At 37.3% G+C, this 20,075-nt stretch overlaps 1 protein-coding gene across 1 annotated transcript in view; it reads left to right on the top strand.

Moving 5' to 3' along the window:
• The window catches only part of LOC140154575 (solute carrier family 26 member 6-like), a 35,126-nt gene extending 21,769 nt beyond the window's left edge, over nucleotides 1–13,357 (top strand). Inside the window, 11 exon segments of the mRNA XM_072177142.1 lie at nucleotides 373–379; nucleotides 382–554; nucleotides 4,081–4,163; nucleotides 4,474–4,621; nucleotides 6,064–6,177; nucleotides 7,366–7,443; nucleotides 7,956–8,051; nucleotides 9,349–9,525; nucleotides 11,096–11,348; nucleotides 12,166–12,299; nucleotides 13,331–13,357. Of these exon segments, the coding sequence (XP_072033243.1) occupies nucleotides 373–379; nucleotides 382–554; nucleotides 4,081–4,163; nucleotides 4,474–4,621; nucleotides 6,064–6,177; nucleotides 7,366–7,443; nucleotides 7,956–8,051; nucleotides 9,349–9,525; nucleotides 11,096–11,348; nucleotides 12,166–12,299; nucleotides 13,331–13,357 (1,290 nt within the window).
• Nucleotides 13,358–20,075: the final 6,718 nt, after the last annotated feature.

The following is a 20,075-nucleotide window of genomic DNA, read 5'->3' on the forward strand; positions in this document are numbered from 1 at the left end:
TTTGTATTACATTGCTAATAAAAAGTATCTAAATCATTTCAGGTTAAAAGGACATTCCTCGTATCTGATGTGCTTTCAAGTTCCACTAAAAAAACTTTATATTGTCAAATGTGTATGTCCTGTTGTCAACAGAACGACCTTACAGCACAGTAGCCTAAGGAAAGGAACACTGTATAATCATAATATACATAATTATGCATAACTCGCACACTGATATTTTGGGAATAAACTTTTTTTCGAGTATATCTGATCATAAAATACTATAAAAAGAGGATGTTAGAATCAAGGAATAGACCTTTATGTCAGACATTGAATAGAAAGTTGTTGTAATATGTATCAAAATAATAATGAACTTTATTTTGATCTTTTTAGACGTATGTTGATTTTTTTCCGTCTTATCTGTGGCAAACCCTACAGCGATTATCATTAGCGTCTTATCGCTAATACTTCTTGCCTCCATCGGTGAAATTAATGAATTGCAGGCTAATAAAGGCTGGTTAAGAAAAGGCGGCGAAAAGGGAAAGAAATTACCATTACCGTCCGAACTCGTATTGGTGAGTTTATCACCTCTATTCGCCGTAGAAGTAGTGATGTAACAGAAAATTACCATAGCGATATGCGAATACAATTTTTGAATGTATTCGCTGTAGAAGTGACCCAAGTTTTAAGGTTACTATAGCAATAGACGAATACAATTTTTTGACTATATCGCCCTGCACTACAACGTTCACGCGGTACCCATGCACTGAACCATATCATGCTGACCACTCGCACCTGTAAGATTAGTATTTTTGAAAAGAGCGGTATTACATTCAATCTATGATTGTAAATGTACACAGGTGATGAGTGCAACATGCTTGTAGTGCAGGGCGATGTAGTCAAAAATTGTATTCATCTATTGCTATGGTAGTTAATCCGAATAATGACGTCACTTCTACAGCGAATTGCCCCGCTTTAGACTTTCGCGCTGCTCCCACAAAATCTGGAACATAATAGCAAACATGCTTTTGAGGTAAAGGCATTGAAAGGATTGTTACTCCCAATGAAAGTTATTGCAAGGTCATCTGAGGTCATTAGGAAATTGCAGGACAAAACATTCAAAAATTGTATTTATCTACTCCTATGGTAATCAATCTTGTTACATCACTACTTCTACGGCGAATACGTACACTTTTTGATTCAAGTAGTTAAATTCAGGTAGTGTCACTGAACTGAAAGAAATACTGTACACTGTCTGTAAATTTGATTTTTGTGTATTTTAGTTTGCATATAGTCTGCAACGCTACACGGGAAGCGAGATTCGCGTCAATGCGCGAGTACTTCTGGCATGGACGAAAGAGATAACAGACCGCGTATAACTTCAGTCAAAGTCCCCGTGCATTGTATGTTGTGAACTCTCGCATATTCATGAGGGCCGATTGTTCCATCGTGCCGTGTATAACTATCACGCCAGCTTTGCTTGCCTTCGCGTATGTACACGATAGAACGTTGAAATACGCAGTAAATGGGTAGCAGTATCACCTGTCGCATTTCATGGAACAATCGGCCCTCATTATCGTGTGATGCTGAGACTTTGACTGATTGTACTTACTTACTTTTACTTTTATCCACCATTTTTGCCTTTCATAGCGTCGTGGGGAAATGTAACATTCTTTCCTGGGCGAGTCGGATAGCCTCACTCATGGTAATCCTATAACTTGCGAGTACTTCCTTTACTCCATCTGCCCACCTCTTCCTTAGTCTTCCTCTAGCCCTAGTTCCTGTTGTTTTGCTGTTATATGTTCTTGCTGCAGGTTGGCTAGGGTACATTCGCATAAGGTGACCGAACCATCTAACTTGTTGTTTTGCAACATATTCTGTGACCATCTTTCTGATATCCTCATTCCTGATTTTATTAGCTGCTCTTCTTAGGCATCTCATTTCACAGGTGATGAGCTTTTGGGTTGTTCTTTTGTTGAGAGTCCATGTTTGGCACTGGTAGCAGAGAGTTGGGAAAAATATGGCATTGATGAGTTTTGCTTTTGTATCCATCGGTATTGCAGGATGTGTGAGAAGCGGGCCTAGTTGGTAGATAATATTATTGGCCTTTTGACATCGTGTCTCTATTTCTCTGGTGATACTTCCATCCTCAGAAAAGATACTTCCCAAGTACTTAAACTCCTTTGTCTCCTAAAGCTTGCTGTTGTTAATGATGATGTCAATATCCTTGGGTAATCGACTAACCACCATAGTCTCTGTTTTGGCTATGCTGACTATCATGCCATATTTCTCACATGCTACATTTAGTTTGTTGGTATGGTCTTGAAGTCCTGCTGAATCCTTGTGGATGAGGCTCTGGTCATCTGCAAAGAGAAGCTCATTTATTTCTCCACTAGTTGGATTTGCTTCCTTGGCGATCTTGTCCATATAAATCAAGAAGAGCAGTGGCGACAGCACACAGCCTTGACGTACCCCTGATGTTACTGGGAACCACTTTGACTGCCCACTTCTGACATTATCTAGCAGTTGACCTCTTATACCATAGCCCTCCATTACAGCCCACAACTGTTCTCTATCCCCCCGATCAAAAGCCTTTTCTTGGTCTACGAACACCACGTGCAGCTCCTGGTTGAACTCGATACACTTTACACATAACTGTCGTAGCGCAAAAATGGCATCTGTACATCCCCTGTTTTTTCTGAAGCCAAATTGTGTTTCACTTAGTTGAAGCTCCACTAGGGGTCGAATTCTTCTCTCTATGATCTTTGCAAACATCTTGCCGGCGTGACTGAGCAAGGAGATACACCTGTATTTTTCACAATCTCTCTTGCTTCCTTTCTTTTTCCAGATAGGAATCACTATCGCCTTTTGCCAGTCATCAGATGCTGCTCTCTCCTCCCATGCTGCATTGAAGACTCTAGTAAGCCACTTGATTCCAACATCCCCACATGCTTGGATGGCTTCTGTTGTTATGTCGTCAGTACCGGCTACTTTATTTTTGGCACTTTCTTTCACAACAGCTCGAACTTCATCTTCCAAGATATAGGGTTCCTCTTCATCAGGAAAACTTGGATTGAAGGATTCCTGGGAGCGTTGACTATCCCCGAAGTTGAGGAGACCATCAAAATATTCCTCCCATCTGTTGTTTATGTCTTCTTGGTCAGTGAGTGGATTTCCAGCTTCATCATTTATCAGTGATGTACGCGGTCTGTTATCTCTTTCGTCCATGATTTCTGGGAAGCGGATCAATGTGACCTCATCTTGTGCGCGACTGTGCGCACAGATGGAATCGCGACGTGAGCGCCCTATACTCGCACAACATCGTGATATGATAGCCATATACGCACAGGCACTGTAATGAGCAGTAAAACACTTATTATGGATCCAGGATGCGGATCCAAGGAGTACGCATTGATACGCGATCCCGCTATTGAGTCGCCCATCATCATCATCATCATCTTCTTCTTCTCCTATTTAGCATGTTTAGGGCCTACCCTCAACTTGTAAGTCTACCTCGTTTTTAATTGTTCCCCTCTTTTTTCTCTGAATCTTGTATTTTATCTATAAATGCCTTACTGATATAGAGCTCCTGATTATCTTTGTTCCAAATGTTCATTTTCCAAATCCACTCATGATCTTGATCCTGACACAACAGGTACTTCCTGCAATTTACTTATTGTTACTCAATTTAACAATAACTCTGGTAAGAGATTGTTTCAGGTGAGAGTAGCAAATCTGTGGAATAGTTCTGTTGATGTTGACAATCGCACTAACTATATTTCCCTGAGCTTAAGTGAATTTAAATCAAGAGCTCTCGCAAACCCCACTGGTAATTACTTTTCTCTTGAATGTATAGTCTTGTTCATTCTATGATTCTTTTGTTGTTGTTGATGTTGCAGTTGTTATTGTTGTTGTTTACACCCTGTATGTCACATGGCCTCCAATAATAGCGGTGCTCTTACACTGAAGGACTCTACCATGTATAAAGAAAGTTGTAATAAATAAATACATGTTCTTCTTCGTTTATTTTCTCCTTCTTCTCTTCCACTAATTATAAATTCAAAAAGCTGATTGGCGTCTTATTGCATTTTGTATCAAAAGGTTATTATTTCAACAGCTGCGTCGTACTTCGGAAACTTTGAATTCAAGTACAATTTACCGGTAGTTGGCGATGTACCGACTGGGTAAGTGTGCATTGAGTACTGGTCATCAGTGTTTGGGGTCTTTAAGGGGAGGGTTGGACCATTAAAAAGTTTTCAGTGTTTAAGTACATAATCTTATTATACGGAAAACAATAAGATGTAAATGACTGCGTATCAGTTGCTTTGAGGGTATTGTGGAAAAATTTAACAGTTTGCATTGGAGCCGAGGACTATCCAGAGGGGTGCATCATCATCATCATCATCATCATCATCATGAATATTAACTATATCTCTATTAATTTATCGTTATATTTTATTCTAAATAATTACTCGGATATATTTCATATTTCAGATTACCCAAGCCGACAGTACCATCCACCAAATACTTCGGTGATCTGATCGGTAATGCATTTGCCATCGCTATTGTTAATTTTGCCGTATCCATCGCCATGGCAGAGACTTATGCGAAGAAGTACAATTATGAAATAGACTCTAACCAGGTGAAGTAATATATTGTAATCATACATGGTTATTATACTTTAATCTTATCAGGCCCGCCGACAAAGGAGAGAATAAAATGCCAAAGGTTACTCAATTTTGTTTTTGTTCGCTTCGTAAAAGCCTAGTAGACTCACCTCATTAATTATTCATGCAACTAACGTCATCAACCACCTCATGAATTATTCATGAGAAATTAATCGATAAACTTATGTCTCTGGAGTCTAATTTACTACTAGTCTACAAAAGTGCAACAGAGTGATATCTTTGGTAGGTCATCTACTCGTGGCTATATATCATATAAGTATGTCCAGTCTCAAGCTAAGAGCAGCGACGTGTTGGATTTCGCACTGATTCGATTTGGGATGAGACACACTATAAAATGGCCGGAGGGCCTGTCTTCAATCTGTCATTTTTAGTCAGTGGGCGTGATTTAGGTTGTATGTAGTTAGGGGAAAAAGTTCACTTTGGTGACCACTCTCTGGCTAGTAAGGTTTGACGATTGATTCGTCTTCTATGGACCATTTAGAAAAAAATTAGCCACCATGTCCCTCGCGAAAATCCCGGCATTTTTCGCTAGAGGCCAAAATCCAAAATGGCCGCCGCCACCATTTTGAAAATTTAAGTTTTGAACCAGAGCACCTATAATCATGCACAAAGACACTTTGTTGGATATGTCGAGTACAAGGATTCCGATTCTGACATTAGTTTGACATTACGGCATCATTTTCACCCAGAAATCCAAGATGGTGGCCGGCACCATCTTGAAAATTTAGTTTTGAACAAGAGGACCTAAAATCGTGTACAAAGACACTTTTTTGGACAAGTCGACCACAAGGATTTCAAATTTGACATTACTTTGACATTACGAACTCACATTTACCCAGAAATCCAAGATGGTGGCCGCCGGCGCCATCTTGAAAAAAAAAAGTTTTGAACCAGATTACCTAAAATCGTGTACAAAGACACTTTTTCCGGTAAATCGACCCCAAGAAATCCGAATCTGACATTAATTTGACGTTACAACATAATTTTTGCCCAGAAATCCAAGATGGCCCCCATTTGGTAGAGCGTAAATGTGATTTTTGAATGAGAGCAGAAGCACAAGTGTGTCATTTCCGCCTTACCTGGGTTTCATGTCTCTTATATGGGGTTTAAACTGCCTTATCTTGGGTTTACATCCCTTATCTAGGGATAAGGCGCCTTATCTGTGGTTTAGACGGCCTTATCCTGGGTTTACGTTCCTTACCTGTGGCTAAGATGCCTTAACCTTAGCATATCGCAGTCTAAACCCAGATAATGCATATAAACCCCAGATAATGCGCCGTAACCCCAGATAAGCGACGTAGACCCCAGATAAAGCAGTCTTTACGCGAATGCCTAGTTCACAATAAACTGTCTCAAAATGTGTTACATATATCTTTTATTATTTATTTTTAATCAGGAATTAATAGCACATGGAAGTAGTCATATCATTGGATCATTTTTCCATTGCTTTCCACATGCTGCATCAATATCAAGATCTACGGTCCAGGAAGAATCTGGCGGCAAAACACAGGTTAACCTAAAGACACACTGTTAGGATAGTGGGTTAAAAATCAGTTGGGTAAAATATCTAACCCAACATTGGGAAAATTCACTTTAATTTCCAGTAAATGTTTACCAAAGTTGAATAAAAGTGCCTCGAACCACCGTCCAAAGTTTGGTAAGCTTTGTTTAGCCAGGATAGCGTAAATTACTGAAGTTGAACTTACCCAACGTTGAGTAAGTTTTACACAGTGTTGGGTAAAATGTTTTACCAAAAGGGATTTTTACTCAGTGCCAACAAAACAAGTCAACAATGTAAATTTTCAGAATTTTGCTTTATACTGTAAGAACGTCCGATCAACATTTATTTGTTGAAACTATCTTCAAAATGTAACCAGGCAAGCCCATTATAAGTTATATTTGAAGACATTGGGTATGAATAGGTAAGGATCCAGAGGATGATTTAAGGAAGCCCCATCATGCACTGTAAAAGTGTTATCACTAGAGTTTCAACTGCCACTTTACTTTTCAAATCCCATTGAACTCTGTGCAAAAGATGTTGTTTTAGAATTGCCCGTGTGTCATTATTACTTGGTCGATTTCAGATCTAAAGTGATGTATGCATGAAGGATAATTCACACCGTCTGTAGATAACATAAAATGTGAAATCGACCAACCTTTTGAAGGTGTTTTTATTGTAAATATATCTGTCCAAATTCAAATTTAACTATGCACGTGTGTATGCAGTGGGCGGGCAGTGGTGTCATGTTCACTCACACAGCTGTGCTAACCGCAAGACTTGCTGGGAAGTGCTTAAATCATCCTCTGGTAAGGATCTGAAATTATAAGTTCTAATTTATAGTTCTTTGACTTTGTCATCATTTTACAATCAGGTCACAATATGGTAGCATGCTAAAATGATTGTTGTAGTGAAGTTTATTATGAAAAAACGCGTATTTTGTAGATTATCCATAACCATGATAACGTATGCCTACATTGTGATTCAATAATTATGTTTAACAGATACACCGCAAACTAGTAGTTCCACAGTGTTTCATTAAATAATAGACTTGTAAAATTTCCTTGAAATATATAGAGAAATATGTGTGTGTACATATATCGAGATGGGTGAAATTTTGGTGACATTTCCTACGCACGCGATAATTGAAGTAGCATCATTTCCTAACTCGTTCCTTTTTAACCTTATTCATTTCTTCAGCTGGCAGGAATCGCTTCTTCACTGGTAGTTTTAATACTTCTACTTTGGCTAGGACCACTGTTGACACAACTACCCGAGGTATTGTAATTTTTCATTGGATTTTGTTTTTCCATGAAATCGTATCGATAAACAAGCTGATTCAAAAAGAAGTAAACTCATGTTTGAGGGGGCTGTAACTACGAAGAAGTAATTCATTGGTAGAGCACCAGCGCAGTCACCTTCGGAGCCTTATTTCACCCTTTATACAGATGAGCACTCCATAATAATGCCTCTTTGAAGGTGTCTTGGGAAGTATTTCTTGAACTGCATATTTCCTGTCTTGGGTAGGCATCAAACAATTCTCTGAGGTCTCTGGACTTAGGACCAGACCCTTGGGCTAGAGTCAGCTTAGCAGAGTTTGCACTGCTGGAACTGGGATTCGCAATGTAATTAAGGACAATGACTGTTCACAGGAACCTAGTCTTACCATCAGTCGGAGGGGTAGTTCATTGGTAGATCACCAGCGCGGTGTAAACATAAAGTTGTTATGTTAGAAACGTTAAATGTGCTTGCGAAATTAAGTTTATATTTTTTATTTGATAATTTCACAGTGCGTATTGGCTTCCATCATTGTCATTGCTTTTCGTGGAATGTTCAGGCAATTTAAAGATTTGCCGATGCTATGGAAAACCTCACTTGTAGATTTTGTAAGTACTGCTTTTGTTTATTTTGATCACATTTAAACCATTATGTAATATAGAGATTTTGAAAGAGGGAGAGGGTGTGAAAGAATGACACAAAAATTGGTCGATGGATCTTTTATGCTGCTCGTTTCACACCATAATTTAACTCGAGCGTGGACCAAAATAATACAAAATGTCAAATTTTGCACGCTACTGCGAGAGACAATAAATAATAATAATAATAATAAATTCAAAATTGAAGTTAGTAGGAATATAAAGTGATTGTGCATCTTCCTTTGGTCCGATTTCACGCGCATTTGTCCCCCGCACACCGACACCGCCTGGCTAATAATTATTTGGTGCAGCAGAGACACTAAAATGAATACACGGGATCGATACACGTGAATTGCTATGCACGATTTTGATATCAGACGAAAATCTTCGGATACCGGGTTAGAAAATGATGAATATCTCCCGTAAATGATTTTTCTCAAGAAACCAGATGTGGTCTCATACACTTGAAAATACGTGTTGAACAGATATGATAGTCGCTAGAATGCGCTTTGAAAATTGGCCGTGCGCTTTGAACTCAAAATCTAACCAAAACTCTAATTTTATATTGCGTTGGTCCAGTATGGCTACAGCGTGTAGTACAGCTGCACTCACTACTAGGCAGTATAAAAGTCGATGACCATTGACCTCAATGGGGTATACAAGCTTATTCAATTACCCGGCTATTGTGAGTAGCCTTAGTCATGTCCCTCGACTAATTATTCGTCTCAAAGAGCTTCAAAGGTCTGAACCAAATGGCCAATCGTGGCTGTGGATTCAACCTACCATGGCGATTTCTGCCATGAAGATATAGGGTCGATGACACTGTGCCCCGGTTGAGTAATTTTGAAGATATTCAAGCAACTTGTACTTGATAAAGATTACAGTGGTGGGTGGGGGACGGTGTAACACTTCGATTTAAAGAGTCAGGGGATAAACATGTTTCCGTGCCCAGTGATAAGCGAAAGATAAATCCAGCCCTGCATTCGGCCCTTGTATTGAGGTCACCCAAAGCTACCAGACAGTAGAGAGAATTAGTGAATCTTACCTGTTTAAAAGTAGAGTAAACATAAAACTACCCCCTGGGAAGGTCATGAAGCAGTCATTTGTTTTTCAAAGAAAGTCTACCTATTTTAAATGGGATTTACTTTTTGCGATAGTAATGTCGAAATTAGGACTTGCTGCCAATAATAGGCCCTTGAAATGAAATGGTTGATAGTGATGTCTAACAAAATATCTATAATACGTTTTGTGTCTTTTATTTTCACAGTTTTTATGGCTCGTCACATTTGTACTGGTAGTTTTACTAGGTGTAGACTTAGGACTTCTTCTTGGAGTGCTATTTGCATTGGTTACTGTTATTATTAGGTCGCAGAGACCATACTGTTGTCTTATGGGGCGAGTTCCCAAATCGGAGATATACAAAGACATTTCCTGTATACAGGGTGTAAGTATAGACTCACGGTAATAGTAGCATTGGCAAGGAAGTAAGCCTAGAAGGAGATCGTTTGAGCTTAACCCCATGAGAACTACCTGCCGATTGGTCAACAAGAAGTTTTCATTATCAATTGGACCAATCAGCAACATTGTTAGAATAATTTCACCACACACAAAAATTGAAGTGAATTATTTGCAAAGCTCCATTCTGATTGGTGATTAAAGCGAAGATATCATGTAATTGACCAATCAGAGGCAATGTTACATCGGCAGGTAGTGCTCAGGGGGTTAACACTAAACAGCTCTTTTGACACATTTTAAGAAAATAAGAAAATAGTTATGTACGTATCAGAAGGAATCTGGTCAGGTATCCACACAGCAAAACATGTAAGTAAATTAATGTGTGGTAAAAGTGGCACGATTTATCATATCGTTTTCTTTGTTATTTTAAACGTAGAATCTGCCTTAGTAATTTACAATGTGTCAAAATCGTCTCTAACAATAATCATCTATCTGATATCACTCTCAAGATTGAAGAAATCCAAGGGATTAAAATCTTCCAAAGCTGCTCGTCATTGAGCTTCATAAACGCTGAACATTTTAAAAAGACACTGTACAAAATGGTTGGCATCAATCCTGAAGATGTGCTAATAGCGAGGAATACAAACAACCCGAAGGAAACCAAAAAGGTAAAAAATACAAAAACACATACTATTATAAGTTCTCATAGTTGTCACACGAAAAAGCAAAATCATGGCGCTACTAGCTAAGCAAAACTTGTGCTCACTCTAATTGGAAAAAAAACCCACCAGTGTTAATGTGATTTGGCGTGGATATACATTTCTATACACCACTACTCCGACGAGCCAAATGATGGTTAGAATTCATTCCGCCATTACTGGGGGCCACCCACACCAAACTGGTGCTGTAACTGCCCAATTTGCTGGAAAAGCGGTGCTTCAAAATCAATCTTTGAATAATTGAATTGCATTGTAAACTTTCGGCATCCTTTTGTCACACGGGTGATGGAACACAGTTTAAAACTCCCGCAAAGCTTGCATCATTTCACATTTCAGGCGGGATGGTCCACTTCAATGGCTGCCATTGAGGTGTAGGAATGCGTGGAATCGGATTTGTCTATACGAATCATGTCGAAAAGTTCAAGAACGTCATCTTTTTTACGAGTACCATGTGTACTGATCATTCTTGTTCACGCCGCGGCAGTGGAGTATAGCCTAGGAGTTCTCCTTTTTGTAGCATCTTGTCCACCTCTTCCTCCCCTCCTTTGGGATGCTAGCCGCAGTGATTTTTAGATGTGACTGGTCACATTTACCCGTTTAAATCTTTTTTCGAACTTGTATTAGCGAAAAAACAATTGACATGATTAGAATTGGGGTAATGTGCTATATTATAATGTTTCCGCAGAAATAGTAAAACATTATTTGCTAGCAATTACTGTGCTACTGCTAGGCCAGACCTATATGTAAATTGTTCACCCATATTGACCAAGAGTTTCGAATCAGAGTTTATGTAATGTGTAGTAATTCATTGAAATGTACAGAAATGTTTAATCTTTTTAGGCAAGTGAAAGAAGCATTCTTACCAGTAGTCTGTTTTCAAAATACACATCCGTCTCGAAAGATAATGAAGATCCATCGCCGTCATGGTCACTGCCTCAAAACATGGAAATAGGGAATGCTCAAAATGTTCATACGGTGATCATAGAATGTGGTATGTTTACTTACGTCGATGTCGTAGGAGTGAAAACTTTGCAGACGATTGTGTATGACTTTGAGAAAGTTGATATCCGTGTTGTATTTGCAAGCTGTAAAGGTTGGTATAATAATTATAGTAAGACAAAATGCATTTCACCCTTTGCTCGGATCCGCCATCTTGCTACCAAACCGAGGTCCTCCATTTTTTAGCAACGCGCCAGAAGCGGGGCCAGAAGGCTTTTGCAAAACATGCACGCGTTTGACAAGCGTACGCACACGTATCACGCACTTTGCGGGTAGAATCTCGTTTTGAGATGACCGTGCGATCGGCGAATAGTAACCATGCTATTACATGCTTTATAGTATTGAGTCTCCATCATGTTCATCAACAACCACATTTGCACCTAAATGTGATAATTTTAACCAAGACAGTTGGGTGAAAGTAACATAAAATACCTGTCACGGACTATTGAAAAACAAAACCCGCAATGATTTATAGTGCGCTACGCACAGGCACTACGTCTACACGTTGATCCACAAGCCTCAGCACACTGTACAAGTTTTCGCTGTAGGTCCACATCATTCCATAAAATATTTAACAACAATTCACATGACTCAGGGACTTTGTTGCTTATATTTGCACACCCTAGACATTCCACAATTGACATCCGCAGCCAGGATCAGCTCCATGAGTTTGTACGGGTCACAACGAGACAATTTCATTAAGTTCCTTGTCCAGGGGGAATCTCAAGCTAATGCAATTTGTCCACGAGAGCGTACTAAACCACCGCCATGGTTTGAACTGGCAACCTCTCGTATCATAGTGGAACACCTTATTGCTTGATCTTTGTTTTGTAGCTTAAATGCCTTTATATAAATCCGCTTCATATGGATTTGATCATGTCTTTATTTACTTTTATTAATTAATATTGCAGCATCAGTACGTAACGCATTACTCACTATTACTTCAACCAATCAAAGCGGTGAAATCGGTCTTGATCGGATGTATGTTTCTGTACACGACGCTGTGTTAAGTTGCCGAAGACTCTCGGTCGTGTCAGGAAGTTCTGTAAGTATAGTCGTATGTTTCTTTAAGCGATGATTTGTTTTAGCTGCCGAAGATTCACAGCCGTGTCAGAAAGTTTCGTAAGTATAGAGGTTGTGCATATGACGTCTCATACCGTAAATATGACGGCCCACTCAAATGCATTCAACAAAAGCATGATTGCAATCTACCGCGACAGTTCGTCTCACCACACATAAACATCTCAAAAAAAGTAACTAACCCCCCTTAAATAGTGACCATCATTCAAAAACGGGCAGAATTAATGTCGGCACATTTTGACACCTCATTTGTAGCAATTGACAAATTATTGACGTCATATCGTACATTTAAATCAATGTAACCCAATATTTGAAAGTTGCAGTAAATTCTATTGATTTGTATTCAGTAAAATGAAAGGAAATCTGTGTAATGATATCTGAGTGTTTTAATTTGTATTGTTGTAAGTGCAACTTTCAAATCTGGACCTCACTACATTAAATTGACCAGTGTTTTATTGTTTTTTGGGCTATCGTATCAAATGAGGTGTCAAAGTGCGCAGAAATATGCTTCCAATGCATTTTACAGCTTTGTAATAAAATAGCCTGTTTGTGAGTAACGGCCATTATTTAAGGGGGGTTAGTTACTTTTTTTGAGATATTTATAACAAATGCACTACGATCAAACACTCTGAACTCTGGTCACAGCTTCTTTTGTTATGCATAGTCGCGCAAAAAGTCGATCAATACATGTTGAAATCAGCATAATTCAGAAATATTTTTTTCCTTCAGTAATGTCAGTTAAAAACATAGTGCTTGGATATACATTTTTTTTTAAATCCTGGTGTTAAAATTAGGCATGAAATTGTGTCTTTTTCATATGCACAGGTAGAGCCATGAATTTGTATTGTCTGATGAGAGTGGAATAATAGACATTTCACAAATCGATAGAAGAATATAAGACAATATTGCAATAATCAATGAATCACTAATAAATTGAATACATTGCATGATCGAAATTAATTTTATAATTTATTATCTTTCTTTCTTTTTGTTTAGGTTGAGCTAACTGAAAGTACAATGTGAATGTGAACACGCAAACAGTGATAGGAGGAAACCAAACAACCGACACTATAAATAGCTTTTAGAAGCCTATTGGAAAGGCAGCATTTAATGGCGGGGTCATCGAAAATGTTTGTACGGGGATGTGCCACACAGACTTTCGGATGCTGACTTTCTCTATACCTACCGGGTCCGAAAGACCCCAAATATTTGACCAACATGGAGTTCCGAAAGACCCTTGATTTTGATAATTGCAGCTCTAACAGGTTTTTTCAGGCGATTTCCAACCAGAAAGCCAAGAAAGACCCTAATATTGACTGTTCGCAGCTCCAAAAGACCCCCTTTTACCGGTACGCCGTCAACTCTCAAAGACCCACCACCTCAAAATTCCGGGGGAACATACCCACCAAAATTTTTGATGTGCCCGTGCAGGAATCCTGTTGCAAAATCCACGTAGTTTTCTCAGTCGTCAATCAGTCTTATCAAATTTGATAAAATTGCCTTGTCATTTTAAAAACTGAGTAGATTCTTGTCCAAAATGATCCAACTTATGCTTTGAGTAGTTTGTCTTGTCAGAGGGGACATAACAGAATCTTGTCAAAATGAAATGGGTTATCTTGTCTAAAATGTAGTTTTCAATTTGAATAATTGGAAAAACGGAATTGATTTTGATGAGATTGTTGGCTCAGAGTGATAATATAAATCTAAATCAAAATGAACAGTATATCTCATAAAAGCGAATACTAAATGGTAAATTACCCACTTTAAACGCCACCGACTCCCATTTCACCTGTTTATTGTTTTGTAACCATGACATTAATTGATTAGTAAACTACAAAATATATTATAATAACAGTTATCTTCTAAATAGGAATTATTGAATTTCTAGTGATATCCTTCATGGTATTCTATTGGCAGGTGAAGATTATTCTAAAAAGCAGAATGATCACACCTCATGTCAAGACAAATCAGTTTGATTACTTTTTCAATTAAACCATCAAACAAGAATTGTCTTCAAAAAAGACCACGGATCAGGTGTATTTGTTCAACTTTCAATTTTGATATCTAAAGTACTTTGCACTGATTTGACAATATATAAGTGATTTGAGGCATAATGATACCTACATTCTGGCTTTTAAGTCTCATTTTGCATTTAGGTTTTTAAGGTCATGAAATCATTTTTGAAATATTTCATACGAATGACACTTAAAAATTTAGCAAACATTTTTATGAGATAATTTGTCAACCTTTTATGTTAGAATGTTTTGCATCAAGTTTAGTTTTCAAAAATGTTTTCTACTACAATTAGTATTCCACTGACCAGCTTCTATTGTTATGCATAGTCGCGCTAAAAGTCGATCGATACATGTTGAAATAAACACAATTCAGAGATACACCTTTTTGTTATGAAATTCATTTTCTCGGTCAAATATAGATATATATATATATATTTTTCTTCAGTAATGTCAGTTTAAAACATTTATAGTGCTTGGATATACCTTTTTTAAAAACAAATCTTGGTGTTAAAATTAGGCATGAAATTGTGTCTTTCAGTGTAAGATTTTTTATTTTTACAGGTCTCAACTTCGCTCATGAGCTTTTTTCGGAATTTTTTGCGTTTCAAACTAATAGAGTTCACTAAAGAAAGATATTTCCCACCTCTGTAAGGCACATCGTTTGGCTTATATAAAGTCTGCACAAAACGTCACGCAGCTGTTATAAATACGTCTATAGCTCCAGAACTAATAATTCTTTTCACAATGTTTCAACACAGGGAGAAGCATGAATTATTTACGCGCATTTTGATACGCCACTTGTCCAATGTCGTTCAATATTAACCACACAGTAGAGCCTTTAAAGAAAAGTACCCGAATTTAAAAGTTGCAGTTGACAGCCTTCAATGGTTATTACGCAAGCATTGTGGTACTTAAAGGGCAGGTCTATTGCGAAAACAAAATCATATCATTGGCAAGCTAATATTATGAGGACAATGAAAATGACTCCTTTTTTAAGAAAATAAGACGTTTAAAATTGATATTCCGCAAAAACCAACTTAAGCGGTGAGTTTCTTCGAACGAGACAGATTTGGCCTAGAAAAACGGTTACGTCATGAAATGAGATGTGCCCGCTTTGAGAAAAGGGACTATAAACGCTCTCAATGGACAGAACGTATACTGTTGTTGTTCACAGAAAAAAATTCCAAATTAAGTATTAAAAATCTAATGGTTTTTAAACATATGGATAAAATCAACCGCTTCTTTTTTTATATATAGACAATTGTGAAAATTACGATTCATATGTATATCAATATCATGAGAAATATTAGGCCTAAAAATAAATACATAATTTGAGCTTAGAATTTCATCTGAGACTAGCATATAAACCGTGTTAAGTCCACAAACTCATGTATCTGATTTCCCTGTATATTGCAATGCTATAGTTTCAGTTGGATGAAATATTACAAAGCAAACGCATAGTAACAATACTGTGCTTGCTTTGTTCCCGAAATGAGAACAATAGTGTGCATATTGTTATGCAGCATTGTTATGGTAAGTGATAGTACAACTCTTTGTTGCTAATGTCAAACTTGTCAAAGTGATTGTGATTGTATGATGAGAGTGTGATATAGTGCCCGCTTCATTTACCTACGTCATCAGCCAAACGGGGGAGAACACGTACGCTTCAAACGGGGGAAGGGAAGAACACGTACGAGGCTGAACTTTACCCACACAATTTCTCCTTATTCTCTTCGAATAGAGATAAACTTGTTTTTGCAATAGACCTGCCCTTTAAACCCCGCAATTATCTTCGCGCTAACTTCAAATCAATACAAATAGCTGCCGGGAATAGCTGCAACCTTTATATACTCTCTAAATTAGAAAGACTTAAAATTTAATTCTTAGTTGAGACTTGAACATTTTTTTTACGCGAGGTTTGATTTAAATTTTCTTTGGAATCGGGAAAAAGAAATTCTGTTTTTAAATCTTTCGAAAGGCTTAAACAGTAAACCAATCACAACGCGATGGTGCGTGCACGTGATCAAATCGAAACGTTTTCCTGGACTGCTCAGCCGCCATCTTTCTTTTGCGATTTCGCAGAATTTGCATTTGTTTTGCAGAATGGCATCCCAGATGCTGTAATTGCCAATGTCAGTGACTATAACTTTCCATGAGAAAGCTTACATTGTTGTGCATGTGCACGAAGGGCAAATGTGAACATTATCTTCAATCGCCGAGGTAGTAGTCTGTGCTTCTGCTGTATAAGCTTACCTATGCATTATACACCTAGGATTCAATTTCTGCATTTGACACATATCACAATTACTAGTATTATGATATTATGTTTGGATGTCATTCAATGTGTTTATTATGGAGCTGCAATAAAAGAAATCAATGTTTGCCTGAATAAATTGCACATTTTGAGTATGTGTTGTTGTTTTTTCTGCATCCCAACTCCTTTGAAAATTTTAAATCTCAAGAAGATTTATTTATAAGTAAATCTTGAAAAGATTTAAAGGTAAAACTGAAAAGATTTAAATTTGAAGTCTAAGAGATTTATATTTTAAGTCTTTTGTGGTTTTAAAATTTTAAGTCTTAACAAAGACTTAATTTAAATCCCAAAGGGTTCGTCACTAATAACAGTCTCTGTTAGATTTAAAAGTAAGTCTTTTAGATTTAAAAATAAGACTTTGTAATTTAGAGAGTACGGGTATTTGTCTTCAAAACATAGGCGTATTAATATCAGCTGCGTTACTTTTTGTGTGTAGTCTATTATAGATTTGTCAGAATATCCGATTTGATTTCACCTTATTTCACTTGCGACTGCCAAAATGCCCAACCAATACTTCATTTCTAATATAACCAGCGGAAATAATCAGAACATGGACCCTAAACATGCTAAATAACAAACCAAACATTAACTCCTATAACTTCCTGTCAACTCTCTAATTCATTACTCCAAATCTTGTTGCCTTTTCTGTCTTTTACCAATCTTTATACTAAAATTGAAAAATATGGCCCCTGCCACGCCATTCGCCTACTACGAAGGGGGTGACGGGCGTACCAAATATTGGGGACCCCCCCCCCCCCCCATGATTTTTTGTCCGTCATAAAAACGCACACGTTTACACCCACTAACCTACGCTAATCGTAGATTCATCCTTTGCCCCCATTTTAGTTATAAATTTCCAGCACCACAGGAGTAGGACCGGCCATCAAATATGACCATAGGGGGGGGGGGGGGAAGGGGGGGGGGGGGGGGGTGGCGAGGCCCCAATGATTTTCATTTCGCTCTTGTGAAATTATACCAAGAGCTACTGACTTTTTAATTGTTCGTTTTAGTGAATAGTCATTTCCTTTATATTTAGGAGACAATTCGGTGAAAATCGCATTTTGTAGAATTTTTAGCCGAAAAGCAATTTTGTCTAGACTTTTATTGCATAGTCAGAATTTCCTAAATTTGCATGGGCGCCCTCACATTATGACGTCATAGCGACATACGGTGGTGAATGTTAGTACTTATTTTGGTATCACTGGATAGGAGACCCATTATAGCTATACACAGGTATCAAATATAACGGTGTATGACGTTTATATTGACAACTCATAGTCCGTGTTACAAAATATGGCTCAGTTTTTGCACCCCAGTAATTGATAAACGTCATAACCCGTTATAGGGTTAATAATAATTTAATAATGATTGATGATAATTAAAAAAATAAAATAATAATAATATCAAACAAAAAAGAAAGAAAGTGGGATCATTTAGTTATTATTTATTTTATTTATTACATAATTTATAAAAGTCAAATTGGCTGTATATGTATTTATCTTTTTAGGTCAAATATTAGGGTACATTGTTAAATAATATTGGTATAAATGTGTAAATTATGTCCTTATCATAGGCCCTAAAAGCTTTTTTTTTTAATCGGATTTTCCCCATTGGAAAAACAAAATTGATGATGTTTAAGGCAAAATAAAAAATAAACATGTTTCACGTCCCCTCCCGCTTAGTTTTTTGAGGTTTCCTCAAATATATTTTTATTTTTTGAAATTCAGTTATAACTTTTCAAAAGATATGTCAAGGAAGTTGGAATGCTTTCAAAATACAAGGAACATTTTAGGAAGGTTTTGTGATCACTAGGGGGTGTAACTCTCAGAACAACAAATAAAAAAGGGCCTCCTTCTTTTTCCAGGCATAATTGTATACGCTAAAACAGCTCTAAGTATGGGTATTTACACCAATTTTGCGATAAAAATAGAAAATAGAAAAAAAGCCCCTCCTCCTCCTTTTTTCGAAAACTCGGACGTGAAACATGTTTTATTTTTTACTTGGCCTAATAAATCAATTATTTCATGATTTTCAATCATTTTCATCTATAAAAGATAACGTTTGAACTGAGCAATGTGGACGATCTATCAATCAGGGAGTTTATCACAGAATGTGTAGACTTCTCCGTAGTCCACTTGCCCATTTTGCATACTCTATTAAAGGAGTATTTCGTGATCCTAGCATCCTCTTTTTATGACATTTTTCAGTACATATCCACGAAAAAAGCATATTCCCAAAATTTCAGTTGATTCCGATATTGCGTTTGCGAGTTATGCATGATTATGTGTATTACACTGCTCCATAGACAATACGTTGTAATTTCGTTCTGGTGCACCAGAACGAAATTCAAATTTCACGATATCTTTGCTAAACGAATTAATCTGCAAGAAATATTTTGTACATAAACATTATGTAGCCAGAGGTTTCCAGTGATATAAAAATCTCAACTTTTTTGAAAAAAGTGGGGGATGAGGCTGTGGATCACGAAGTGCCCCTTTAAACATAAAACGCTGATTTGTATTAATTTGTGTGCAATTAATAGATTTTCACATCTGATATTTTCAGTCACCGTACTCCCGCTGTTTGTTAGCTTCCGGATTTTTTACTCGGGCTTTCGCGATAAATAAACTGGTAGATTCCAAAATCAGAATTGTTCAATATTAAGTGAGCAATTATTATGCAAGATATGTTGCATTCAATATAACTTTTATTGTCACTAATCATCTAATTATATAAACTCTTTATGACCATTTTACTATTGAACAATTTAATTCTAATAAACATCAGTATAATTTTGAGTTCAACGGAATGCGTTCATCATGATTATATAACATATTTTTTTAAAATCAAAATTCGACTAGTCTACAGAATGTGCGACGTTTGCTCCTATCACTGTAAAAGCAGTGTTTAAACACAATTTCGCCTTCACTTTGTAAACATGTTTAAGCAATAAAACACCATGTGTCAAATTTCTGAACATTGGTGCAGTGGTAGTGTTCAAATTCTAAACATCTGACATCCATATTCTAAACATAAACGTTTCTAAACACAGAATTCAAGTGCCTTGACTTTCTAAACACTGTTTTTGCAGTGTACGTCGTATAGCGAGAGGATGATGGAGGTATACTGTGAAGATGCAATGCACTCCCACACTGATTGGAACATTTCTGTCAATGATACTCAAAATATGTCTTTTCCTCAGCGAAATTGTTTTTGGTGAAGGTAAATCATACCCCCCCCCCCGGACAACCCAAATCCAAATTCACAGTGGTGCTTTGTAATCGCCCGTATAGTCAGGGGCTTTGTGTTTTGTCACCAAAGCGTGTTTTATTATCCATGGGCGGCGGTAACCTCTACCATGACATATCAAAACTTTGCACTCTGCGTATGAGAATATCGACTGTCACATGTA

Source organism: Amphiura filiformis, chromosome 6 (assembly GCF_039555335.1).
Source record: "Amphiura filiformis chromosome 6, Afil_fr2py, whole genome shotgun sequence".
Taxonomy (NCBI): domain Eukaryota; kingdom Metazoa; phylum Echinodermata; class Ophiuroidea; order Amphilepidida; family Amphiuridae; genus Amphiura; species Amphiura filiformis.